The sequence below is a fragment of the Mus caroli genome, unplaced genomic scaffold (assembly GCF_978045245.1).
Source record: "Mus caroli unplaced genomic scaffold, Mus_caroli_1 scaffold_20, whole genome shotgun sequence".
NCBI lineage: Eukaryota > Metazoa > Chordata > Mammalia > Rodentia > Muridae > Mus > Mus caroli.
The window spans coordinates 19,273,639-19,300,419 of NW_028227275.1; the positions used below are offsets into that span (position 1 = coordinate 19,273,639).

Below are 26,781 nucleotides of genomic sequence, written 5' to 3' on the forward strand. Positions count from 1 at the left end.
TGAAAAATCACTCCTCCTGTCTACTAAGCTGCTGCCAAGGGCCGTCACGTGTCAGCCCTCTGCTGGCCACACAGGGACACACAGCTCCATGGAACAGTCTTGAAGATAGGAGCAGAAGATGAATAGGCCACAGAGTGAAACATAGCACAATCGCGGCCCCAGGGATTAGGAGAGAAAAGCAGGATGGGAGGGACAAAGCAAGGCCAGGCCAGCGTTGGGAGACCTACTAACTCAGGACCCAAGGGACTCCACATTTCCTGCGTTCCCAAGTTCACTCTAGCATCCAGTCTTTGCTCTTACGTGTTTGGAGCACGAACAGAGACAAACACCACAAATAGCAAAGCCAGCACTTTATTGTGTTGAATCTAGGGGTGTTCCTGCTAGACTGGCTGCAGGCAGCTCATAGTAGGGGGTCGGGTGCCCAGATCCGGGTAGGTATTTACTGGGCTGGTATAGGCTGAGGTGTCTCACGGCCACTCCCAGGCCTCTCCAGTCCGTTCTGCTCTGATTCTGGCTCGGGATGCTCCAGGGCATGCCGGGTGTCTGCTTGCCAGAGCTGGACCAGATCCGTGGGGGTCTTTCCCGCCTGGAGAAAATAGAAGCAGACATACTCAGATTTGAGCAGCCCACCCGAACTTGTCTTCAGCTATACCAGTGGTTCTCAGCTAGAGGCAAATCCCCAGGGGTAAAGCCATCTTGCATTTCACAACTAGAGGTTATGGTTGCTTCTGCTTTCTAGTGGGCAGAGGCCTGAGATGCTGGGACAGTGCACAGGAAAGTCCCTTCATTATGAATCGTCCAGCCCCAGTGTCTGCAAAGCTAAGACCATCCACACCCTCTCCATGTGCTCTTGCTTCCCTCAATGTCCCTATGCGTTCCTGTGCCAGAAGAACTTTTCCATGCCCCTCTCCTGTGATGGTTCTGTGAACCAATAGATAGGCTTGGGCCAGAGGACAACTATTCATAGAAAGTCTGAGACCTACCACGAACCAACATGAGGTGCTACAATGGCCACACCAACCAAGTAATTTGATTCCCTTTCCACTGGCCCTCCATGGATTGGGCCTGAGCGCTGGGATCCCCTTCACCTATCTGGGAATCTTGGGGAAGTCCTCCCACTACCTCTCTTATTGTTTCTCTAAATTTACGCTTTGGACCTTGACACATGGAGGGAGACCTGGAATTAGGGTGGTGTGGCCAAGCGCCAATGACATGAGTACCTAGGCTGTGGCTGCCCCATGGCCTCTGCAGAACATCCACCATGCAAGGGCACCCCAAACCACCAAGCCAGAGAAACAGACTCACCAGGTTCTTAGCCATCATGTCTGCCCCATGCAAGAGCAGCAGTTTGATGATTTTGTAGCGGTTGAGTCTCACAGCATCATGTAGGGCACTGTCCCCTTCCTAGAATCAGTGTTAGCACACAGGTAACCCTTGAGGTCAGTGGGTGGGTAGGGTGATAGGAGATGGGGCTAGAGGCCTTGCTCAGAAGCGGACACCCTAGGGTCCTGTAAGGAAGGACTACTCGCCCTTGGCAGCCTGGTAGGCTGCTGTTACACCCATACTGGCTGAGCAGGGGAGCAAGCAAGGACTCACTCTGTCTTTGGCATTGATATCCAAGCCCAGGGAGAGGAAGTGTCCCACAATCTCCACGTGTCCAGTACGGACGGCCACATGCAGGGGGGTGCTCAGTAGCTGTGCGGGAGGAAACAGGACTGTTGGCACATGGGCCTGGGCTATGGTATCCTGGGGTGGAAGAGCTATCTCCACCAAAGTCTGAGTGCCAAAGCCTGAGCCTTGGACAGGAGAGAATGGTACAACATACCACTATCCCTCCCAGTTGCCTGGTTGTACAGCTCTAAGTGCCACCTTCTCTGGTGAGCCTACTGCAGTTCCCTTCTTGCCTGGCAGTGAGCTATTGCCCACTCCTCTACCTTTGTAAAAAGTCAGGGACTCTGGGCTCAGCGGTTAAGAGCACTGACTTCTTCCAGAGGTCCTGAGTTCAATTCCCAGCAACCACGTGGTGACTCACAACCATCCGTAATGGGATCCAATGCCCTCATCTTGTATATCTGAAGATAGCTACAATGTACTCATATACATAAAATAAATAAATAAAATATTAAAAAAAAGTCAGGGTCTTACTACCTAGCCCAGGCAGCTGCAAACTCTCAATTCTCTTATCTCTGCCTCCCAGGTATCTAGGTTCTCCTTCAATCAATTAACATGCTTATTCATGGGAACAGTGGGACTGAGCCCATGATCTTGCACATACTAAACAAGTATGCTACCATGGAGTCACACACCACACCTGGCGCACTTCCTTTTAGTAATTTTTTTTTTTTTTAATGAGACATAGTCTCACAGTGTAGACCAGGCTGACCTTGATCTTAGTGATCCTCCTGCCTCTGCCTCCCGAGTACTAGGATTAAAGATGTGAAACCACCACCCAGCTCCGGCGTTTTTGAATAATTATATTAGATGCCATTAACTGAGAAATGACTGTGATAGATGTGGCAAAAGCTTCTTATGTTAAAAAAGTATTCATTTACAAACATTTTCCTCCTGATCTACGTAAGAACTCCACAAGTTTTGCGGCTGACAAACGGTGCCTTGGAAGCCAAGGGACGTGTTCAAGCTTCCATGTAAAGAGATGGATGGACAGAAAGATGATAGATTAATGAGTAAATGAATAAACGGATGGACAGGCGGGTGGATGATGAAGGATGGCGGATGCCAAGGATGTACAAGCCCTGCATCTTCTCAGTGGACCACAGCGCCAAGAAAGTATTGTCTTTGTCTCCTCTCAGCACTTGCTCCTGCCAAGCTCCCTGGAGGGCCGGAAGCCTCTGCTGACTAGAAACCAGGCTGGTCCTTTACCTGCCCACCGCCCACCACTTGAGCTTGTTTGCCATTGGCTGTCCCCATCCTCCCATGCACCCCAATGTGTACTGAAGCACTGCTTCACCTTGTCTCTCACGTTGGTGTCGGCCCCCCGGCTTTGCAGGAGTCTCACCACCTCCAGGTGGCCCCCACGGCAGGCCCAGTGCATGGCTGTGCAGTCCAGCTGGAAGGGGTAGATGGGATTTAACGGGAGAGCTGAAGGGAAAGAAGCTCTCTGGGGAAAGGATTGAAGCCAAGAAAGTGGAAGGACAAAAGGTACGGAAGTAGGACAGACAGCCCAGGGCCCAACTAGTTCATGTGAGAGTCCCAGAGACAACTTAGGGGGTGATGGGGCTCACCAGATGTCACAGAACACACAGAGGTAGGGCCTGCCCCCCCTGGTAGCCCACTGGCAGCCCACTAAAACAGATTTGACAGGAAGTAGAATTCTACAGACTAGATCTAATTCTTACCTCCCACCCAATACCTGCTCTCTCACCCGATCCTGGAAGTCCACGGTGGCCCCGTTCTCCAGAAGTTTCTCCAGTATCTCCATGTGTCCCTCCAGGGAGGCCCGATGCAGTGCTGTCCGACGGAACTGTCCCCAAAGAGACTGTCAGCCCTGAGTCCCATGAAACCGAGGCCTAAAACTTGGTGCCTATGTGTGCTGTGCTTAGCCCGCTTGTATCCAGACTGGCCTTGGAGTCTTGCTCTGGGACTCCAGCTTCTTCACCGCTCCTGTGCAGCCAGCCATGGCTTTGGATAGCTGACGCCTGTGGCTGGCACCCCTGCTGGTCATGGCTATTCTACCTCACATGCTACGATGCTTGGTGATGGTTCACAGGTGTGTGCCATGGTTTTACTGAGACCTCTTTCCAAGCTGCCTCCGGCTGTTTCCTGAGTCTAAGGGAAACACTGACAGGCTGGAGTCTGCATCCCTAGAACATGAAGTGCTAGGCAGGACTTGGATGCCCAGGCCACACCTGACTACGGATTCAAGGAAGGAACAGACTTCCCTCTCTGAAGGCCACTTTCTGCTTGGGATTCAGGGAACCCTTGTACCACAATGAAAGTCTTTCTATCCTCTGGTTATGGGCAGTCTTCCATGACCATCCTCTTGTTTTATCTTATATTTTTGTCTTGATATGCAGCAAATGGGAGGGGACAAAAAACATTAAGAGCCTGGAAGCAAAAGAACAAAAAAGACATAGTTGATGTCTATTATAGTACAGAGCAGGCCCAAGGGTAGGTGGCCACTGTCAGGCTTGGACTCATGACAGGGACGAGAGAAAGGAAAAAAAAAGTGCACCAGGCAACAGAAAAATAAAAACAAATAAACAAACAAACAAACAAAAAACCCCCCAAAAACCAGATGGTGGCCATAGTCGTACAACACTATAATCAGTGTCACTCTAAATCAACATGGTTAAAATGATGTATTTCATGTTATATATTTCCACAGTAGAATAATAAAAATAGGGACTGGGGTGTGAGTCAGTGGTAGAACACTTGCCTAGTACACACAGTGCCCTGGAGCTGCAAATGATACTAACAATATTAATAAATAATTGTAAGCCAGGCGTGGTGGTATGCAGCTTTAATCCCAGAACACAGAGGCACAGGCAGGTGGATCTCTGTGAGTTCCAGGACAGCCAGGGCTACATAGTGAGACCCAGTCTTAAAATAAATAAAGATAATTGTACAAAGAAGCATGAGTGTATATCACAAGGAAGAGAAAGTGTCCTATCTCCGCACACACTTTATAGTCCCTCCATCCATTCAACATGTACTGGGGCACTCATGGTCCACACTAGTAGGATCTGGGTCATGGGGAGGCAACAGCGTAGCCACAGGTCCAGGTCCCACAGCTAGGGATTCTAGGGAGATAGAGGATTTTTGGCCCAAATCTCCTGAGCTGTCTTAATTGAATTCTTTTCCTTCATCTCCCATGCAGAAACATGTAACATTTGTTTTGGAGGTGACCTGGGCTGGAGAAAGGTCTGAAACGGATTTGGGGAAATTATGGAGTGAGGAAGAAAGCCCACTATGGGGTTACCTAAGCCACCCTAAGAATATCTGTGAGAGTTCTCAAACAAGCCCACAAGTGGAGCTAATACAGGATCCAACTCGGTTATGGTGTTGGTCCTGAAAGAGCATTGGGTGCAACGGCAGGGGGCGCGGGGGGGGGGGGATCACCTCATCACAGGTGTCCGCTGAACCTCCGTCCGCCAGGTACTTGTCAATGACTTTCATTTTCCCCTCCACTGCAGCTTTCAGGAATGTCTCCTCATTCACAGGGCCGGTCTGCAGGTAGAACATACGCCAATAAAGAATAAAGGGTGCTTCCGGGCCTCCCAGGCTCCCCTTGCCCACATCTGTCCAAACCAGAAGCCTTACGATCTCCTCCGGCTCTGGAGGCGGCTCCTGGGCTGCAGCCAGGGCATCTCGCTTTTTCTGCTTGCGTTTTTTCCTCAGTTCTATGAGGTTCTGGATCCCACCCACGTCAATGATCTCACGTCGCAGGTCCAGGGATGTCTTGCGCACGCGCTCTTGGCCCTGTGTGGAGATGGCCCATCACCTCCACCCTGGGGCAGAGTGTGGGCTGATACAGGATGATACGGAGTGATACAAGAGCCACAAGAGCCAAGCTGGCAGCAGGATGACAGCAGGCAGAGGGTCTAGCTGGCCTGTCACCTGAGCGCACACTCTTAGTTCCTCCACACTTACCTTAACCTTTTGTAAAGCAGGACTCTGAACCCCGAGGCGCTTCTCTTCCTCTAGCACTAGCATGTCCATCGACAGCTTCCCAGGAGCGGATCTTCGAAGTTTCTAGAAAGCCATCGAAACCTACTTAAGACTAAGGATATGATTTTTTTCTTTTTTCTTTTTTTCTTTTTTCTTTTTTTGTCCAGGTGTAGTAGTACACACCTACCATCTGAGCACTTGAGACTAAAAATGAGGATTACTGTTCTGGAGGGCCAGTCTGGTCCACATAGTGAGTTCTGAGCCAGCTGGAGTTACACAGTAAGACCCTGTTTTAAAATCCAAAACAAACCCCACCACAACAAATTCTAGCATATCTAAGCCCTTTTATAAAATATCATACTTCTTTATATATACCTACTGTGATGGTTTGTATATGCTTGGCCCAGGGAGTGGCACTATTAGGAGGTATGGCCTTGTTGGAGTAGTTGTGTCACTGTGGGCGTGGGCTTTAAGATCCTAGTTCCAGCTACCTGGAAGCCAGTATTCTGCTAGCAGCCTTCAGATGAAGATGTAGAACTCTCAGTTCCTCCTGCACCATGCCTGCCTGGATGCTGCCATGTTCCCACCTTGATGATACTGGACTGAACCTCTGAACCTGTAAGCCAGCCTCAATTCAATGTTGCCCTTATAAGAGTTGCCTTGGTCACGGTATCTGTTCACAGCAGTAAAACCCTAAGACACCCATACACAATCCCGTATATTTTTAACCTCAATATTATATATAGCGACTAAAACAATGTGAGTGTTTTTATTGTTTAAGGGATAAAGACGGGAAAATCCTGTTCATGTTCATTACAAATAAAACATTTAAATATTTCCATAGGGTTAGGTGGCTCAGTAATTAAAAGCACTGACTACTCGCCCAGAGGAACAAGGTTTGATTCCTAACACCCACATGACAGCTAACAACTATCTGTAATTCCCGTTCCAGGGGATACAACCCTTTCTTTTGGCCTCTGTAGGTACCAGAAATGCATGTAATGCAAGACATACATGCAGGCAAAAATATTCACACACATAAAATTAACATAAAGCCAAAATGTAAGAAAGTTCCCATCTGTGGTTGGTTGAGTCCATAGAGGTAGAACCTAAGGATACAGGGGTCTAAATGGGGAAAAAAATCGTTTTGATGAGATAATTGTGACCAGAGATGGCAATTTTGGTCTTGGTGTCCCCCAAGCCCCAGGTATTGAACTTAGGCCTTGCAAGGGCTCTACCACTGAGCTACAGTCCCCAGCCCCATCGTCTTTCTCCCCCTAACAGCCCTTTCGGCGATATAAAAGCTTGGTAGTTCTATGCTAGATACTGCATTTTTCTCAGAAACGTTCGGCTCTGAATATCCAGAGCTTGGGTAGAACAGCAGCTTCTGGCTTTCACGGTCACATGGTCCTGGTATGACGAGCCTCCTCTCTGCATCTGAAGCTCTGGTTTCCCAGACTGCTTCAGTCTTAGTGATGTCCTGGCACTTCTTCCCCAGCGTCTCCTAAGCAGCGTGGGTAGACATATGTGCCCAGGTTGAGGATAACCAGGCAGGAGGGCAGCTGGAGAGACCTTGCCTCCCATGTGGCCCAGGCACCTTGCCCATTCCCACAGAGCCCTGGTTCTAACCTCTCCCAGGGAAAGTTATAGGTTTTATTTCCGATGTTTCCCGTTTACTTTGATTTTTCGTAGCGCTGAGCTAGAACTCAGGGCTTCACAGGACAGTCTAACACTCTATCAACTGAGTGACTCCCCTCTCTCCCAGTGTTTATTTTGATGGTCCCTTGACTGCCTTTCTTGCCAGGCTTCTGACTACACAACCTGGCAGGTTTGTAGGACTGTATGATTTGGAGTCTCCCGGGCTGTTCTCAGGCATCTTCCTTTAGGAAAAAAGAGATGACCTTGGGCTACAACTAGCTTGTGGGAGTCTGGCTGGATTATGAGGGAGCATGGGGGCGGGGGGATGGGGCTTAATCACCTGCTGTTTCCAGCATTTATTGTGACAGGGCCTGGCATGGAGTAGTTGCTCACCTAACACTTGTTAATCAAACAGACGGTGAACAAGTGAATGAGTAATGGCCACACAGACGCAGCATCTCTGCCATCTTGGTAGTTCTTAGTTAATGGAGACTTTACCCAGTGAGCAGCAAATCCCGAAGTGGCCTCGGTGCCTTCTATTCCTTCCAATACAGGAGGAATTTACACTCTAGTGCCGCCCTTTTCTTACTCTGACTCCTCTCAGATTTGTTGGTGGGCTGGCAGAGTTTGCATTCATTGAATGTTTATGAAATCGAATGCAGGTCCGGAGTAAGAAGGAAACTCCCACCCGACTCCACAGAACACACTTCAGCTTAGAGAGGATGCTTGTAAAGACGCTGGCAGGGAGAGGAGCTGGGTGAGAAGGCTGGCACTGTGGGTGCCTGTGGCCCTGCAGCCCTGTGGCTATATTTGTTAGATGAATGGATGGGGGAGGATCGTGTCCCCTCGCAGAAGCTTCCAGTGTCTTGTGGCCACACTCCAGAGATGACAGGCAGATGACGTTCCTGTCCAGCAGCAGCAGCCATGGGCACACGCTCTCCGGGGAGGGAGGAGCGAGATTCCTGGAGATCCAGGGATGCTCAGCTGCTGTCCACACTCCCCTTGATAAATCTGAGCTCATCGCTTCTCTTAAATGATGGGGGCCTCTGAGTTCCGATAGGCTCCCCCTTTCCCTTCTAATAAGTTCCTTTCAGCAACATCAGAACCGGCTCTATAACGGGTCAGACGGTGGCACAGCACTCTAACAGTCAGTGGTCCTCACTGCTCACGGAGCTTGCATCTCTCACCTGGTCTTCTTTGGTTTGTCCTTGGCCCTCTTTCTAGCCCCAGATGTTGGTGTCTGTCACACATTTTCATGACCACTTTTATCTATCTGCTGTTTAGCCTCAAGTCCTCTCCCCATATCCCGACTACACTTCTTAATCCCAAAGGCCCAGCTCACACTCCATCCTGACCAGAGTAGTCCCAGAGGGCCGGAAGGGCTCACCCACCCATTCACCACTACTCTCCATTGCCCATTTCTGCCCTCTGCCTGCTTCTTAGTTGATGATACAAATGAAAGGTTGCAATTAGTGCCCACCTTCGTCCTACGCACTGGACTCTAGGCTCCTGGTCCTCCACCCCCACCCCAGGGGGCAGGGTAATCTCACCATGTAGCCCAGGCTGGCTCCACCTCTGAGATTATATGTATGTACCACCACACCAGGCTCAACTGTTTTTGAATAAGATGTAGAGCAGGACCAGTCAGTAGTCCAGCCCCACTTAACTTAGCCAAGAGAAAACGAACCTGCGTGTGCATTAGGCCTCTGCCCACAGTCCTGGCTAAGTCCCAGCTGCCCTTCCCCATCTCCCCTTCCTGACTCCTGTCAGTTTGCTCTCCCACAGCAACCAGCCCTGGCATCCAGGGGGACATTCTGTGTGTGTGTGTGTGTGTGTGTGTGAGTGTGTGTGTGTGTGTGTGTACCTTACCTTTCTGGTTTTCCCAGAGAATACTCATCTGTCTTCCCTGTCCAGTCCAGTCTATCTCTTGAAGCCCAGGTGAGTGGGCAGGGTCTCTGGAAGGCCTGCCCCCTCCAAGTGCCTGTTTGAGGGGCTGAAGCCCCATCTCCCACCACCCACAACCATGTTAGGAACATCCTCCTGTGGAAATGGGCCTGCTTGGGCCCTGGGAAATAGCATGTTGTCTGGACCCAGGTAGCAGCCGGACTTTCCCTTCCCAGGACAGCACAGATGGACCAACCGTTAACCCTGAGGCCTCCCTCCCTCCCTGACACCCTTCACCTCAGCTCCCACCTCAGTCTCTTCCTCCTGGGCAAGCCGCTGCTCGATGAGCTCTGTGGCTCTCTGCACCGCCTCGGGCCCCTCCATGGTACCCTCCATGACTGTTTCTGCAAGCCACAGGGCATGGGGTCTTTATAGGCCCGAGCACCCACCCCGCCCACTGGGCGCCTTTGTCATTAGCTCACAGGCTTGTTTCTCCATCTGTCATGAGCTTACTATCTCAACTCTCCACCTGCCTCCCCCACCTGTCACCTTCACCTCGGACAGCCCCAGGGAGCATGGGAAGCCACTGTCCAGGCCAGGGAACTTGCCCCTCCCCTAACCTCTGGCCTACCAGAGCCAGAAGGCACACCGCCCCAAAGGACAGCTGTGGGAAAGAGGCCTGTCCAGTGTGTCCTCAGTGCTGGGAACTGGCTAAGTCTTAGCCAGGGTGAATGGGCTGCAAAGGACCTACATGCTGCCATTGGTCTGGCTGGAGTGCCACCTGCTGGATGCCCAGAAATGCTGTCTAGCTTGTGCCAGGCAGGGGAGCCTGAAAAACCAAATATGAGCCCCAGCAGATCTGTGGGCATCGGAGACCTTCTCCAAGCAAGAGCTGGAATGGCTGCTGCCCTCTGGTGGCTGCTATGGGTCCCATAGCACGCCCTGGGGAAACACGGCTATGCTGCATGGCATGTCCATTAGCCATGAACAGACCCTGTCCATCTGTTTGTTTCATCTTCCTGGAGTCCTCAGCAGAACCCAGTGTTGTTTTAAGAGCTCAGGAAGTCAAGAGTTCAGAGCTAAGGCCATCTCACGAGTACTAGGCAATGCCAGACTGCTGTGGGCGGAGCTGGCCACACTCCCTGAGAACAGAGAATACACAGAGGAAAGGCAGACCTGTACTTTGAGCTCCTCGCCTGGGACTCCCAGCCTGGAGCCCGAGGTCATTATGACCTAGGTTTAATCTGCCAGTGGACTACAAATGTTCCATACTTCTACAACTACAAGTGGCACCCGAGATTCCCCTCTGGTGATGTACACAGTTCTGCAGAAGAAACAGGAGGAATCAGCCCTGTCTGTCTCTGGCTCGCACATTTCTGGAAGCTTGTCATCCCACGCTCTGACACAGCATGGGCATCGCATCTCCACCATCCCATGTGGGCCCTGTGGGGTGGCTGCCACATGGCTATGCTGCCCTCTGTGGGTGCTCCTTCACTCTTTCTGACACCCCCCTCCCCCTTAATCGTCCCAGCTGCTGCAGGAGGCAGGGCGGGAGGCACCATCTCTCCTTTAAAGGAAAGCAAACTGCGTTCAGAGGTGAAGTGGCTTTTTTCAGGACCCACAGAACACAGCGAGGTTGGATGAGACTAGGGCCCCCAGGAGGAGCATCAGGTTGGATGCTCTGTTGTGCCCATCGGCAGCCAAGCCAGCAGAAGCTCTGGACTCGGGCTGGCTGGCATGCTGTGAAACAGGAAGTCATGTGCTAGGCAAGAGAGGAGCAAAGGCTTTATTGATAAAATGCAGATGTATCTGTACACAGGGCCCCGCTGGGCTATGACCAGGCTTCGGACCCCACCCTGCCTGGGTTACAGGTTGGGGACAGCCCTGTGCAAACCCCTGCCACGAAGCCTGGCTATCCGGCCACCCGCCTCATCTCTGCAGATTGTGCTGGGTGCAGGGAGAGGCAGAGAGGCCCACCTCAAGCTCCTTAAGCCCTGGGGCCCACCGGGCTCCCTCCCCATCCAGGGGACTGGCACTGTGGCCAGGGCAGAGTCATGGTGAGGGATAAAGGGGAGACAGCAATTGCTTCCAACCCTGAGCAGAAAACTGGAGTGAGCACAGTGTGGCACCAGATGACAGGTCGCCAGGACGGCCCCCATGGCTCCAACCTGCGGTGGAGAGTGCCACGTGCCTTTTCTCCAAGGTTGGCAAGGCCTGTGTGTGGCAGGCAGCACTGCTCCCTGGGTGCTGAGCACTGGTGGATCCAGTACCCCGGAAGGCAAGTCCCTTCGCAGCTCACTAAGAGCCATACAGCAGGGCGGTGGGAGGCGCCCCTGAAGAAGACAGCAGCACTGGGCCCCACAGCGTGTGGGGCCCTCCATGGCCTCTTTTCCCAGGAGTCTGCGCAGTCAGTCCTGGGGCGGTGGGGGCCGGTTGATGATGACCTGGATGACGAAGTCCTTTTGAATCTTTGTTTCCTGGAGCCGTGTGCGGTCTGTAAGCAGCTTCCCAGAGAAGAACCATCTCTGCCAGGATGGCTCAATGCCCTCCTGGCTGTGCAGCTGCCTCTTGAGTTGCCCCACCGTGTCAGGCAGGCTGGCATTGAGCCTCACGTCCTTGCCTGTGGAGAGGCGCACTTTCAATGGGAATTCACGGCGCACACTAGGGGTGGGCTCGGGAGGTTCCAGGCTCTCCTCCTCCGTGTGCTCCAGCAGCAAGTTCACAGGTGGGGACAGGCAATAGATGGGCAGTTGATAGCGGTTACCCAGCTCGTCATAGCATTCACAAAGAGTTCCTGTGGGAAAGGCAGGGTGATCAGTGTAGTCTGGGGGGCCTGATGTCACACACTGAATGCTGTGTCCCCCAAACTCCCATGTTAAGGCATATTTGGAAGGAATAAGATTACACGGGTAAATGACAGGACCAGCTTCCTTTCAGGGAAAAGCCCCAGAGAACCCACTCAGTCCTCTTTTCTGCACGCCCACCATGTAAAAACAGCAGAAACCCAAGAAGCATCCAGGACTAAACAGCTGGGCCTTTGATCTTGGACTTTCCAGTCTCTCAAACTGTGGGCAACAAACTTCTACTGTTTGAGGAGCCTGCCTGTGGTCCTCTGCTACACCAGTGTAAGCAAGTTAATTCACTCACTACAGCTACTTCACCGTCCCTAGTCCTTCCCCATAGTCAGGAGACCGGGGCTAACCTCCTGGTCATCAGGTTCTGGCTCCCTCAGCCACAGGATGCTACCTCTTACGTGTTTATTTGACATTGTGCTGGCTGAATGCACATGCAGGTGTTGGGCTGGGTCCCTGTTCCCTTACTGGTATAATATAATGCAGGTGGGAACACATTTATTTAGTCTTCAGTATCCTTGTAAGTGCTGGTACTAGACTAGGTGGTATTATGCACATCACGATTAATCCTTTGTGATTGATTGCAAGAGACTCAGGCTCTAACCTGAGACTTGCCCTGCTCTGGGACATATGGCTAGGAAAAGTCACAAGCTGAGAAAAGAACACAGTCAAGACCCAGGTCTGAAGCCGGGCATGGTGGCGCACGCCTTTAATCCCAGCACTCGGGAGGCAGAGGCAGGCGGATTTCTGAGTTCAAGGCCAGCCTGGGCTACAGAGTGAGTTCCAGGACAGCCAGGGCTACACAGAGAAACCCTGTCTCAGAAAACCAAAAAAAAAAAAAAACCAGGTCTGTGACTGAGGGTCTACTGTCACCTTCCCTTCACAGCTAATGAGGGTGCTAGGAACAGAAATGTGGCAATGCAGCAGAAGGTTCCAGATCAGTGCTTCAAATGCTCTCAGGCCCCAAGTGCCTTTTTAGCTTGTAGGTTTTATTGGTGTCTTCCTGTCTTCTCATTAGGCAAAAGGGGATTCTGTCCATCCCTTCCTCCTTCTCCCCTCCTTCCTTTCCTCCTCCTGACAGTCTCATGTAATCTAGGCTGGTCTTGAACTTGAACTTCAGATCCCCCTGTGTCTACCTCTCATGATCACAGGCATGTGCCACTACGCTTGGTTCTGTGTCTTGTGTTTCTTTGTTCATGCCATAAAGAGTCGTTTAAACGAAGAAGACAGTCACACATATAGGCATACTCCTTTATCTCCACCAGCTAAAACAGAAACTTCTCACATGAGACTTGCTTTCTGTGCTAATGAAACCTCAAGCCCCAGTCCAGGTAAGAACAGAGCCCAGGCCCTGCCTGCTTACCATGAGGCAGGGTGATGCTGGCTCCATCCAGGATGGCCTGAGCCAGCTCATGGTCGTTAGCTTCAGCAGCATAGGCGGCAGCCTTGAGGGCATCCCAGATCTCCTTGCGGCCCTCAAAGGCAGGTGCTGTGTCCCAGAACTCATCTCGTTTGCTCCGCAGCTGCCCATCAGTCATGGGATAGTCACTCTTCCACTTGAGCCGCTCCTTCTTCAAGGGCTCATTGCGGCCTAGGTAAGACAGGTGCAGAGGTTCAGCATCTTGAAAGCCACTTAAGCTGTAACTGACCCCCTCTCTGGCCCTGGCCTATCAGGGACTTCACTGTACCAGTCCCTATGTAGTTAGGGCATTGGGACACTTTCTGAATAGCAGGAAAGAGTATGGAAACCCACATTAGGGATATGAAATAAAAATTTCAGGCAAATATGTTCTTGTCCCTTGTATTTACTTATTTTTATTTTATATGTGTGCACCATGTGCAAGGCTGGTGTCAAAGGAAACCAGTAGAGGAGGGTGTTAAACGTCTTGGAAGTGGAGTTATGGATGGCTGTGAGCTGCCACATGGGAGCTGAAACTAAACCAGAGTCCTCTATAAGAGGAGCAGGTGCTCTTAACCACCGAACCATCTTCTCTCCAGCCCCAGAGCCAAGTATGTTCTGTACAGATGAACCTCGACTTACAATGTACTACTAAATCCATTATAAACTGAAAATATTCTGAGACAAAATTCAGTGTCTATAATCTACAGACCACTGCAGCTTAGCAACTCAGCCCAAGCTGAGTGTCAGCTGTCCATGAATGGCCGAGACAGCTGCTAGCCAGCACAGGGAGGGTGTCACACTGTATGTTGCTAGCAGAGGAAAAGATCAAACCTAAAAGCTGAGGTGTGGTTTCTACTGATTGTCTGTCACTTCTGCGCCTTCTGAAATCCAAAGATCTTGGGCCGATGAGACAGCTTGGTGAGTAAGGCACTATCTACGCTTGTTCCCAGGACCCCACATAGTGGAAGGAGGGAACCAGGCCTACACGCTGCCCTCTGACTTCCGTGTGGCTATGAGTGAGTGTTTCTAAACTTTCTGTGATGTGCATGGGTGTCTTAGCTGCATGTGCACACCATGTGTGTGCCTCGTGCCCTCAGAGGTCAGAAGGAGGTATTTGAGCCTCTGGGACTGGACTTACAAATAGTTGTGAGCCATACAAGATTCCTAGGAAATGAACCAGGGTCCTTTGTAAGAACAGCAAGCACTCTTAACCACTGAGTCATCTCTCTAACCTTGACAATGTAATTTTTTAAGGAAAAAAAATGTTTAAATGAAAGAAAAAAAAAAGAAGGAAAAAAGGAAAAGAAAGAAAGAAGAAGAAAAAAAAAGACAGACAATGAAACGATCCAAAGTTAGGGATGGTTTGCACAGCCTTTGCTGTTGTTTAAGGTTTATTATTTTATTTTATGGAATATCTCAAGGCTGACCTAGAATTTACGATCTTCCTGCCTCAGCTTTCTAAGGTTTGAGAATATAACCATTGCCTCCAGCTTGTTATTGGACATTTTTATCTTGCTCTTGGATTATAAAGAAGTACATGTTTAGCATAAAAGAAATCTGGAAACAGCACAGATACCTTAAGAATAACAGAATAAGACCAGCTGGGTTAACTAGGAAGGCCCAGCAGTGCCCAGTGGCCAGGGTGCCCTTTGTGGACAAGCATCCTTGAGGCTGCAGTTAGGGTCCTCCCACGGTGCCAGAAACTATGGTGCCAGTGAACTTTCCCAGTAGTCAGACTTGTGCACTAATGACACATCTGTGTCCTCAGAGTACTCCACTTCATTACACAACGTTCGAATCGTGGCTAGGGTCCATCTTTTAAGCTTTTCAAGAGGATCATGGGAATAATTACCTTACTAGGAAGATCCCAGCCCCCATGCTTTGAGAGGAAAAGGGGGTCATCATATGCCCATGAATATGCTTCCTACCGTATAAATAGCCAAAGCCACGCCGTAAACAAGGAGAAACCTAGTAACGCAAACCATTTACAACCAAGTATGCCAGAACACAGGAAAGTCCTTAGACTCAATGCCCCACCTCACCTGCCTGCCTTCTTTCTTTCCTTGAAAAAAAAAAAAAAAAGGCTTTCTTTCTGCATACTAGAAATGTACCCTGGTACATGACTACACCTCAGAACAACCCAACAGATGGGAAAACCAGGAGTCTGTCTATCGCCAAAAGCCAAACAGACGCTAAGCCCATGACTTTCTGACTCCAAGTCCAGCCTCTGACCACTGCTCTATGCTGCCACTGGGAAAAAATTACTTAGAATTCAAAAGGAATACAGAACGGGCAGTGGCGGTGCACACTTTTACTTCCAGCACTCGGGAGGCAGAAACAAGCAGATCTCTAAGTTCAAGGTCAGCAAGGTCTACAGAGTGAGTTCCAGGACAGCCAGGGCTACACAGAGAAACCCTGTCATAAAAAAAAAATAAAAAAGAAAGAAAGAAAAAAAAGACAGATAGACAGGCAGGCAGGCAGGTGCAATATTCTCTTGTACTCTGCACTCGGGTCATGATATTAAATTCATTTCTTTACAATCCTTTTCCCAGAAAGGAGTTAAGATATTTTCATGCCAATATACGATTTCAATCTTCCTCTTAGTTCATATTTATATTAATGTCAACTTTTCACGTGACTAAAACATTTTGAGGCTGGAGAGCTGGCTCTGCAGTTAAGAAACACGGCTGTCTCACTAGCTCTGGTTTGCTTCCCAGCTCCCACATACTGGAACACAGCTGTCCATAACTCCAGACCCAGGGAAGCTGAAGTCCTACTTTGGGCTCCACAGGTACTAGGCATGCATGTGGTACACAGACTTATATGCAGGCAAAACACTCATACACATAAAATTACTAGTATCTTATTATTCTACCATGTCGATATAATGAACTTTTTCTTTTTTTCCAGTGTCTGTATATATAAATAATCATTATATTTCTGAGGTGTATTCATGATGTAATAACTTTAAAAAGTCATAAACAACTAATTTCTTCAACATCTGAAGAAAATGATTTGTTAAGTGTCATTTCTTCTTGGTGCCCAGGTCCAAATGATCTACAAGACAGTTCCAGCCTATGGTCAAGACGGGGGCAGAGGCTTCTGTCAGGCACTGCAGGCTCAGCCATCGCAAAGCTGAGGTGAGAACTCACAGGAGCTAGGTGAAGCATTAAAGTTCACCTTGACTACAAAGCAAGTTCAAGGCTGTACTCTGTAACTGGTCATGCTAGTAGCCGAGGCTGAGGCCCCTACTGGGGGCCAGAACTGAAGCTACTCAGTACAAGAGCACACTACTCACTGACCATCACTGATGTCTTTTCGTTTATGTGCCCTATCCCATCCCAGCCTTGTGGCCTGAGGCAGTAGGTACCAGGATGCAATTTCACAGAAGACAGGGCAGATGCAGGAAGATTAAATAGCCTCCTTGAAGACAGAATGAGGGGTTTTACTAAATCCCATGGCTTGTACTCCAAAATACACAGTTCTTTTTGTGTGAGTGGAAAGCTATGGCCAACATTAAATGGAACATGTTCCTGGGAAACACAGAAAACAACTTCAAACCAGCTCTTGAAAATACCCAACAGAGGTCCGGTGTAGTGGTACACACCTTTAATCCCAGCACTTGGGAGGAAGAGGCAGGCAGATCTCTGTGAGCTAGGAGGCCAGTCTGATCTACACAGCAAGTTCCAGGACAGCCAGGGCTTTATGATAAGACTCTGTCTTGCCTATAACTCCAGTACTCAAAAGATGGAGGTAGGAGGATCACAGGTTTGAGGATGGCCTGGTCACACAGTAAGTTTTATGCCAATCTAGGTTACCCAGAGAAACCTTGTCTCAAAAACCAAAAGAAACAAAAACCCAACAATGAAGTTCATAAGATGCAATAAATACAGTGGTGTGAGTCAGAGCCAGAGAACAGCAGAAGAACCAGGCTTACCAGTACTTTCAGACTGGAATTAGAACAGGTTATCAATTAGCAAAGTTAAGCAATAAGAGTCTTTAAAACATGAGCCAGGGACTGGAAAAGGGAGCTGGGCTGCAATATAAACTGATTGGGATACAAAATGAATGAATGAATGAATGAATGAGGGGGGAGAGCTATGAGCCAGGGATACAGTGGGATAGCCAGCACCACCATTATGGAGGCCCTGCACCATGTTCATCAGGAATGGACAGAGACCAAAAGAACAGAAGAGAGAGCCTGGAAATGAGCCCAGGTGCACATACCACCTCTCCTCCAGCAAGAAAGAACACTGCTGGTAGGGACAGGGGTAGAAGGTGAGCTATCTGGTAATCATGTTGGGGTTACAGGTTTATCGTATAGAATAACCCCTACGTTTCCTACAAACCACAAAAAGCAAAGCAAGATCAACGTAAAGAGGCACTGGGAAATAGCAACACATTTTGAAAACACATTTTTGGGATGGACTTTGGTTTGAAGATGTTTTTGCCTTGAGCAAGGACCCACCTCTTCTTCTGATTTCTACACTCTTTGCCTCTGTCTCTTTGGGTCTGTGAGGGTGATTACTCCTGGGCTGGAGCTGAGATCCAGCAGGAGCCATGGCTAGTAGTGGGGATGCCCTTGGGACCCTGATTATGAGCCTCTGGCCCCTGCTCAGTGCTCATTGGCTTCTTGAACCTTTCTGTAGTTTTCCTGTCTCCTTTGTTGCTAGATATATTTCTCTCTGGCTGTCTGCTGCTCTTAGCTTGGGCAGAGATAGGGTCTGACACATGGCAACCACTAACCTGCTGAGCGCTGGGCAAAAGGAGACACCTGAGTGTCAGCACTGCTTCCTTTCCTTACTGCTTTCCTGTAAGACAGGGGTCTCAGCTAGTCTAGGATGGCCCTGAACTCCTAACCCGCCTCCTCTGACCTCACCATGCTAGCGTTACAGGAATGTGCCCTCATTCTCTGCTAATCACGGGCTTCCTACAGAAGCCACAGGCAAGCTTGGGGATGTTTCAGTGTTACCTCAGCTGCGCCTGACAACTGAGGTAACTTAGTTGTGACCCTAAGGACATCTGAACCGTAACTATGTATATGTGCCTCTCCCAAGGGCTCTGTGTAAAGGACTGATCTTCACAATAACAACCCTGTGGTATTCTGTTGTGCAACTGTGAGGACCTGAGTTCAAATCTCTAGAACCCACGTAAACACAGCGTGGCGGTATGGTGTCTGTCATCTGATGCTTCTATATCACCTTGGAAGCCCACACTTATACCTGGGATGCTGTCTTTGTTTACAACTTCCTTGGGAATACTGCTTTGCTCATATATCTCTTAAAGCAACCTCCAGGGCTATCTCTCCTCCACCCACACAGCCGCTAACTTTCTAAAGTGTCATTTATACACTTCTCACTCATGAGCTGGCACTGTTCCTGAGCCTCTCTGTACCACAGTGACCGGGGATACAAGGCTTTTCACGCTTCCCTCAGCCATGAGAGGGTGGTGAGGCAGGAGCAGAAGGGGAGATACCATCAGGCCAGTGAGCTTTCAGTGTTGTTCTCCTGTGGGCCGGCAGAGGGCAGTGGCAGCATCTCTAGGCCAGCCTGGATCCTCATCAGTGGGTCAAACAGCATAAAAATATCAGCTCTCCAGGCACAAACATGAGCACACACAGGACACATGCCTGGATATCTGAGCCTTATGTGCCGGAGTGTATAATCAGACAAAATCCAGACAAACCAGAAAAGGAAGCTTTTCATCTAAGCACGAAAGTTAATCGATGATGGCTTTTTAATTTTACTTTCAAGATATTTTGTAGGTAGCTGAATTGAACAAAACAAACAAACAAACAAACAAACTGGGGCTGAGGGAAATGACTTAGAGAGTAAGATGCTTGCTACATAATAAATAAGGACCTCAGCCAGGTGGTAGCACAAGCCTTTTTTAAAAGATTTACTTATTATATATAAGTACACTGTAGCTGTCTTCAGACACATCAGATCTCATTACAGATGGTTGTGAGCTGCCATGTAGTTGCTGGGATTTGAACTCATGACCTCTGGAAGAGCAGTCAGTGTTCTTAACTGCTGAGCCATCTCTCCAGCCTAGGTACAGTCTTTAATCCCAGCACTTGGGAGGCAGAGGTAGGTAGATCTCTGAGTTCAAGGTCAGCCTTGTCTACAGAGCAAGTTCCAGGACAGCCAGGGCTACAAAGAGAAACCCTATCTCAAAGAAACAAAAATCAAAACAAACAAAAAAAGTTAAGTTCAAATCCCCCCAACCCTGTGTAAGAGCTGGGAAAGGTAGAGCTTATCTGTGATGCCTGTGTCTCTATAGTGAGATGCGCGCGCGCGCTCGCACGCACACACACACACACACACACACACACACACACACACCACACACATGCACACACGTTAAAATCAAATTGGACAGTTGGCTGTAGTTGTACTGGTCAGGAGACTGAGGCAGAAGAACTGCCAAGAATTTGAGGCCAGCCTGTGCTACAGCAAATGCAAGGCTGGCTAGGACTCCATTGTAAGATGCTGTACTAACTAACTAACTAACTAACTAACTAATTAAGCACATGAAGAAATAAATGAAAGAATCATTTTATAAAAAGAATGGCCGGGCGGTGGTGGTGTACGCCTTTAATCCCAGCACTCGGGAGGCAGAGGCAGGCGGATTTCTGAGTTCGAGGCCAGCCTGGTCTACAAAGTGAGTTCCAGGACAGCCAGGGCTACACAGAGAAACCCTGTCTCGAAAAAAAAAAAAAAAAAAGAATGGAGTTGATTGATGGTGGCCGGCAGAGTGCTTGCCCAGCGCGCACAAAGCCCTGGTGTGATCCTTAGTATCAGACCCACTGGGTACAGGTCTATACCCCAGATTCATGAGGTGGCAGCAGGAAGGTCAGAAGCTGAAGGTTGCTCTTGCTGCAGAGTGAGTCTGAGGTCAGCATGGCCTACATGAAACCTTGTCTCAAAAGGATATGAATACTCACTCGTATGGCAATGCATTGTTATAAATCGTATTAAGCTTATTTATTTGACATGATGTCAAAACTACAAAGTTTGGCTTAACTTTTTGGCTTTCTAGGAATGTATTCTGAGAACATATCCCCAAGACAAATGGTTTTTTTTTTTTTTTTTTTTTTTTTTTGGTTTTTCGAGATAGGGTTTCTCTGTGTAGTCCTGGCTGTCCTGGCACTCACTTTGTAGACCAGGCTGGCCTCGAACTCAGAAATCCGCCTGCCTCTGCCTCCCGAGTGCTGGGATTAAAGGCGTGCGCCACCACGCCCGGCGACAAATGGTTTTATTCAGCAGTTTCATACAGGGACAGCTGGGACAGCTGAACTATGCAGAAAAAGAAGTAAAATGTACCTCTGTGCCACCCATCAGTGGCAGCCACTTTGTAACAATGAGGAAAGGCTCTAGACCAGCAAGTGCTCTGTGCCCCAGCTTTTGCTTCTAAAAGAGTATAATTATATAAATATTAAAAAGGCTGCAAGAATTTATACTGAAATGTGAACAGTGGCTATAATGAATGGCAGCAGTTACCAGTGATTTTTTTTTTTTTTTTTTTTTTTTTTTGGTTAAATTCTCAAAGTTGGCTGGAGAGATGGCTCAGTGGTTAAGGGCACTGACGCTCTTCCAGAGGTCCTGAGTTCAATTCTCAGCAACCACATGATGGCTCAAACCATCTGTAATGGGATCCCATGCCCTCCTCTGGTGTGGCTGAAGACAGCTACAGAGTATTCATATAAAATAAACAATTCTTTTAAAAAAGTTTTCTACAATGAGAATTTGTTGTGTTTGTAATCAGATTACCATGGAAGTTGTTAATAAGCTCGAGGACACTTGGTATTTTGGGGGTAGCCAGAAAGACACTGAAGAGCACTGGAAGCCAGCGGAGGACAGCAGGGAGCACGGAAAGGAAGAGAGAGCAGCAGTCAGAGGTCCAGCACCGGTAGGCACACCATGAGTTTCGTCCTGGGCCAGGGTGGGTTCTGCGGGTTCTACAGCAGCACAAGCAGTGGTGACTACTTAGAAGCTGGAGCACAGGAAACACCCCTGGCTTTGGATGTAGCCCACAAAAGTCTGTAAACACAACAATTATGGTCAAGGAGCATCTCCATGGGAGGAGGTAAAAGAAACAGTGACAAGGTCCTGGGCTTCTGTGACTCGAGTGAGCAGGCAAGAGCAAAAAGCTCTTGTGACTGGGCAGGACGTGTGTGTGAGTGGAGGAGCCTCTGAGAGACACTGCATAGCTCCTGTACCAGAGTTCTTGGGGTGCCTGCTAAGAGCACAGATGCAAGCTGACAAAGCTCAGGTGGTCCTGGTGGAGGAAACACTTGCTGACTTAAGTCTGATCCCTGAAACCAAGGTGTGTGTGTGTGTGTGTGTGTGTGTGTGTGTATGTGGGCATGATGTGTGTGAGGGAGCATGGGTCACAAAGCAATATGGAGGTTAGAGGACAGCCTGGGGGTTCAGCTCAGTGATAGAGTATTACCAAGCTAATGCCTAGGTGCCTGGCCTTGGGTTCAATCCCCAGCATGGGAAACCAAAAACCCCAATTCGTACTTATATGTGGGGTACTTATCTGTAAACCTAGAATTGGGCAGTAGCAGCAGGATGAGCTAGAGTTGTGCAGAGTCATTCTCTGCTGTACATGGAATTCAAAGCCAGCCTGGACTATATGAAACCCTGCTTCAACCTCCCACCCTCCCAAAAAATCCTATTTGTAAACATAGCAGAACAGGAAGGGAAATGCTGTAATAACGCAGCATAGGTTAACACAGGTTAGCTTAACATATGGTCTTCAATGTGGCTGCCAAGCTGACTTGGGGAGAGGAGAAAGCAAGAAGGCACAGTGTCTGGGTTGGGGGAGGATAATGATGGTGGCTGCTGTGGCTTGGCCTGGATAATGAGTGGTGTCTGGCACCAAAGGGAGGGCGGTGAGAGGAGGGCAGGACAGAGAACACTACAGGTCCTTTCTAAATTGCCTATGGCGGTGGTGAGAGCGCGCGTGTGTGTGTGTGTGTGTGTGTGTGTGTGTGTGTGTGTGTGTGTGGTCACTCCCAGCACCTGATTCAGACTGCCTAAGTCAGAATGACTATGTAGAACAGGAGTTCTCAGAAGCACAGGAAGGGCATGGCAAACTCCGTGGCCTTGCTCTGGGTAACCTAGTGTCTTGAGGGTGTCAAGCACAATGCAGATTCACAGAAATATCTGCTGAATTGTGAACGAACTGACAGAGCAGGATGGGAGTGCACGGCTGTGTGAGTGTGTACACGGGGGTCTTACTTTCGTAGCCCAGGCTCCCTACAACTCATATATTTCTGCTTCAGGCTCTTGAGCCTGAAGTCTGTGCCATCACAAGTCTGTGCCATCATACCTGCCCTCCCTTTGCTTCTTGATCTCAGACCCCAGGAGATCCTTCCTATGGTTCAGGGACTAGAGCAACTGAGCCCCTGAGATGTGATACGGAGCTGGAGACCAACAAAAGGGAACAGACGCTTCCCAAGACAAGCCAAGAGCTGGCCCTATTTATGCCCGCAGAAATCCCTCAGCTATTTCCATACTCAGTTACCAAGCTCCACCCCAGGCCTGGCTCCAAGGATGGGGCCAAAAGTGTCCTGGCCTGAAGTACTGATTATGGACAAGCCTGGGCTTGTGCTGGCTGAAAGGAGATGAAAGTTCCACACAGAAGAAAGCAAGAATCAGAGTCACTTGGTCTCAGCAGTCTGGACTGCAAGAGCTCACTTGGCTAGAATACATTCTTCAGTCTCTCCTGGCTCTTCCCATTGTCCCCAGCAGTCACAGCTGAATGCAGAAGTCTACAGTGACCCACCTGGCTAAGGGGATGAGAGGTCAGAAAGAACCAATGGCCCTGAGAGGATCAGCCCAGCCTAAGAGGGTGCAGCCAGGAGAAAAGTCCAGGTAATCCCTCAGGATAGATAGTATTTATAGCCAGAGGTAGCCTGAGATGACCCTCAGAGCTTGGGTAACCTTCGATGGGAACGAAGAGGGAGTCTGCTGGTCCAGCTCTCTTCAGCTGGGGCTCTAAGCAGGCCTTATGGGCCCTGCCTCCCATTCCCTGGGGTCAACCTCCAGGGCTTAGGGAAGGGGAAGAGTGGAGCTGGTTGCTAAGTGACAAGTCAGACATCCTAAACTGTATGTCCTCCAGGTCTCAAGCCATCCTGGGCAGGGCAGAAGGATCAAGGCAGGAAGACTCCGGTCCTCCAGAACTCTGGCTCCAGGATGGCACCACGCCCAGAGCACTGCACTCTTCTGCCACTATCTTTTTCAGTGGCCTGAAGCTATAAGAGCCTTGAAGTTTATCTTCCTGGTCCCATGGGCAGGTTCAGCATCTGGTACAAATGAAGTGAGCAGACAGAATGGCAGATTCACTGGGAAGAAAGCCTTGCAAACTGGGGAGAGGTCTGTTTGTGAGTAAGACAGGGAGAGGGAACAGAGGAGGGCCTGAGAGGTCCAAGACCAGTCACAGAGTACTCAGTGAGGAGACTGCAGAAGGACGAGGCACTGGATGCCAGAAACCAAGCCCAGAGAAGGCCGGAACCTCTGCGGTGAGGGGAGCTCCAAGTGTAGCCAAGAGAAACAGTCTTACCCACAAGTCTTGGGGGCAGCTATGGAAAAGGACAAGGGGGCTCACAAGAGCACAGACAGCCTGTGTTTTCACCACTCTGACACAACGTACACATTCACAGGCAGGACACCCTGAGTATACCAGGAAAGATGTCATTATCTGCCCTCTGGCCTGAACCCCCAGACCAGGCCCCTGGAAAGTCAAGCAAAAGCAGGTAGTACCCAAAGTGGGCACTAACCAACCACCCTGGTTACCAACCAGGGAACGGGCTACTTCCTGAGGAAGAATTGGCCTATGTGAGGTTCAGTGACAAACAGAGCCCCCATCTCAGGAGGGTATTCTAACAGGCCATATGGCCAACTGCTCCCGTAGCTGAGGCTAGTCTGAGGGAAGAGGACATAAATGCCATTAGACAGCAGGTGTTGATAAAGTCCCCACACTTAAGTGACTACATTCTCCTCCTCATCTCGTGCTGATATTTGTTTCCAAGTGCAACCAGGGTCCTGACCTGAACATGAATTCTCTGGCCACAGATAACTAAGGAGACAGTTTACCTTTTTGTTTTCTGACTACTCCCCAAGGCCTTCAGAGATGGGCAGATGGGGGCTCTCTCTGACCAGCAAGCACCTGTGTGAATGTGGTACCATCCTATGCCTCGGTGTTCCCATATGTAGAAAGACCATTTCATGGGGCTATGCTAAGAACTAAGTGTGACCACTCTGCCTGGTGCCTAAATAAAAGACTAATTTAGCATTACCACAGTGCACTTAGATAGAGGTCAGCAGCTTCTTTCTGAAGTTGAAGTGATTTTTAAAAACCTGAAAACTCCTGCTCTGTACTTCCAAGTACAGGAGAACACAGGGGTTAAACGAGGTTAAGTTTATCAGGGACAAAGCACAGGCTTGATGGACGCTGCGTTCCCATGCAGGCCTCATGGTCAGCACAGGCTCAGCAGTTTTCCTAGGGCAGAAGAAGGAGATGGCAGCTAATAAATAAATCAGGAGCTCCTTGGGGGCTGCTAGAAAGGTCTCCTGCATCTGGCCAGCTCCCTTTGCTACCTTGGGACTGTAGGGAAGGAGGGAGGAAAGAGAGGGCAGGACTAGCTCTTTCCACACAGGTAGACCAGATGTCTCAGCTGCCATCACAGGGGAAAACCCAGTGAGGACCAGGCATGCCATTTCATCAGCACATAGCATTGAAGGTAGGGCAGAATCATGAAGCTGAGAGGGATACCTTAATCTACTGTAGCCTTAGCCCTTCGTTTTACTGATGAGGACACTGGGGCTGAGAGGTAAGGTGACTTGCCCTGGATCCTATGTCTGTTTCCCAAGTGTGTGTGTGTATGTAGCATAAATTCTTTCTGTTAAACTATTCCGCCGGGCAGTGGTGGTACACACCTTTAATCCCAGCATTTGGGAGGTGAGGCAGTCGGATTTCTGAGTTCAAGGCCAGCCTGGTCTACAGAGTGAGTTCCAGGACAGCCAGGGCTACACAGAGAGACCCTGTCTCGAAAAAACAAAAACAAAAACAAACAAACAAACAAAACCTATTCCACCAACAGAGCAGGTTAAGTTTTAACTGGAAAATAAAGATATCTAAAGCTAAACTCAGTGATTAGAGTGGGAAAGGCAGAAAGCAAACAAACAAACAAACCCAGAATAGGAGCAAGGTAACAGGAGTTAGAGGTTCAGCCCTGCTCTAAATCCTGGATCCGAGCCCACTCCTAGGACTGAGTGCCCAGCAGGTCATTCACAGGCTTGAAGAGGCACAGATTTGGGAACCAGCTAGACCCCAACTAAGCACAGCTGGCTTAGGGCTCAGTAGTGGAGACCAGTCTCCAATCTCATATAACTACCCCACTTGGGGCAACTGCTACACCATGCAGAAGTCTACTTCCATTGTTGGATAAGTGTTGAAAATCGAACACTAATTCTAGTTACTCCTCACTCGGGGGAAGGGAGCACAGATGCTCAGACCTGAAGATGTAAGCTCCCTGTACGTTGAACAGCATAAAACAAAAATGCATTTAATATACCTGACTTACCCAACAGCACAGCTTAGCATGGCCTACTGTCTTGGTCTGTTTTCTGTTGCTATAACAGAAGAGCAGAGAGTAGCTACCTCAGGAAGGAAGAAGAGGCCTATTTCAGCCCGCAATTCTAAAAGTCCCATACATGGTGCTGGAAACTGACTCCAATCGTCAAGCTGAGTCAATACTATGCATTAGAACAAAGTCAGCTTCTTCAGGAAGTTGCTGTTCTGAAAACCTTGAAACCTGTTGCTCTTTGCTTCAAAGTACAGGAGGATACAGGGGGGGTTAAATGAATGAGGTCATGTGCTCAACAGAAAAGCCAAAGAACAAGCTGCATGTGTTCAGGAAAGGGAAGGGGCGCACGTAGAAGAAAGCATCAAGCCACTCACTGGACAGATCCCTAAAGGCCCCACCTCCTCTCAGCAAGCCTTGTGAGTGCTGCCAGGGTCTTGGGAGTGGGTCGGCAGAGTCACCTCCCAGAGCTAGGCTGGTAGAACAAAGTGGGAGCTGGGAGGGGTCAGAGCACATCAGACCTCCAGCAAAGGCGGTAGTTTTAAAACTACACACAACAGTGGGGCTCCCTGCATTTCACTACCCTCCACACTGACAATCCCTACTTCCTGCTAATGCTTCTCTCATTTTTAACACTCAGGATGTTGAGTCTGATACATGCAGACACACACTCCCCCAGACTTACCTGGAAGAAATAAAATGTCTGAGGGTAACACTAACCAGGAGAGAGGCCATGAACAACACTCAGGCGTTGGTTTAGTTAGGTTAGTTGAGAGGACTGA

General features: G+C 49.3%; 2 protein-coding genes across 3 annotated transcripts in view; both read right to left on the reverse strand.

Moving 5' to 3' along the window:
* Window positions 1-335: 335 nt before the first annotated feature.
* Ankrd2 (ankyrin repeat domain 2) lies at window positions 336-9,687 on the reverse strand. Its single transcript, XM_021152093.3, has 9 exons — window positions 9,460-9,687; window positions 5,611-5,712; window positions 5,281-5,439; window positions 5,080-5,187; window positions 3,383-3,481; window positions 2,969-3,067; window positions 1,597-1,695; window positions 1,306-1,404; window positions 336-586 (listed from the first exon to the last, which is right to left on the reverse strand). The coding sequence occupies exons 1-9, from the start codon at window positions 9,544-9,546 to the stop codon at window positions 440-442; spliced, it is 999 nt and encodes a 332-aa protein (XP_021007752.1). The 5' UTR covers window positions 9,547-9,687; the 3' UTR covers window positions 336-439.
* A 1,235-nt stretch (window positions 9,688-10,922) lies between these two features.
* Window positions 10,923-26,781, reverse strand: part of Ubtd1 (ubiquitin domain containing 1) — a 55,943-nt gene continuing 40,084 nt past the window's right edge. For both annotated transcript variants that reach the window (XM_021151444.3, XM_021151446.3), the window contains 2 exons: window positions 13,366-13,593; window positions 10,923-11,944 (listed from right to left, as the gene is read on the reverse strand). In XM_021151444.3, the coding sequence (XP_021007103.1) occupies window positions 11,559-11,944; window positions 13,366-13,593 (614 nt within the window). In that variant the 3' untranslated portion in view covers window positions 10,923-11,558. The remainder of the gene's footprint in view (window positions 11,945-13,365; window positions 13,594-26,781) is intronic.

Excerpts from the sequence above, each read along its gene's own strand:
- Ankrd2 (XM_021152093.3), bottom strand. The coding sequence starts at position 9,546 with ATGGAGGGTACCATGGAGGGGCCCGAGGCGGTGCAGAGAGCCACAGAG. Across the intron at positions 5,440-5,610 it reads CTGCTTTACAAAAGGTTAAG|GGCCAAGAGCGCGTGCGCAA; the intron begins GTAAGTGTGGAG and ends ATCTCCACACAG. Across the intron at positions 3,482-5,079 it reads CAGCGGACACCTGTGATGAG|TTCCGTCGGACAGCACTGCA; the intron begins GTGATCCCCCCC and ends CTTTGGGGACAG.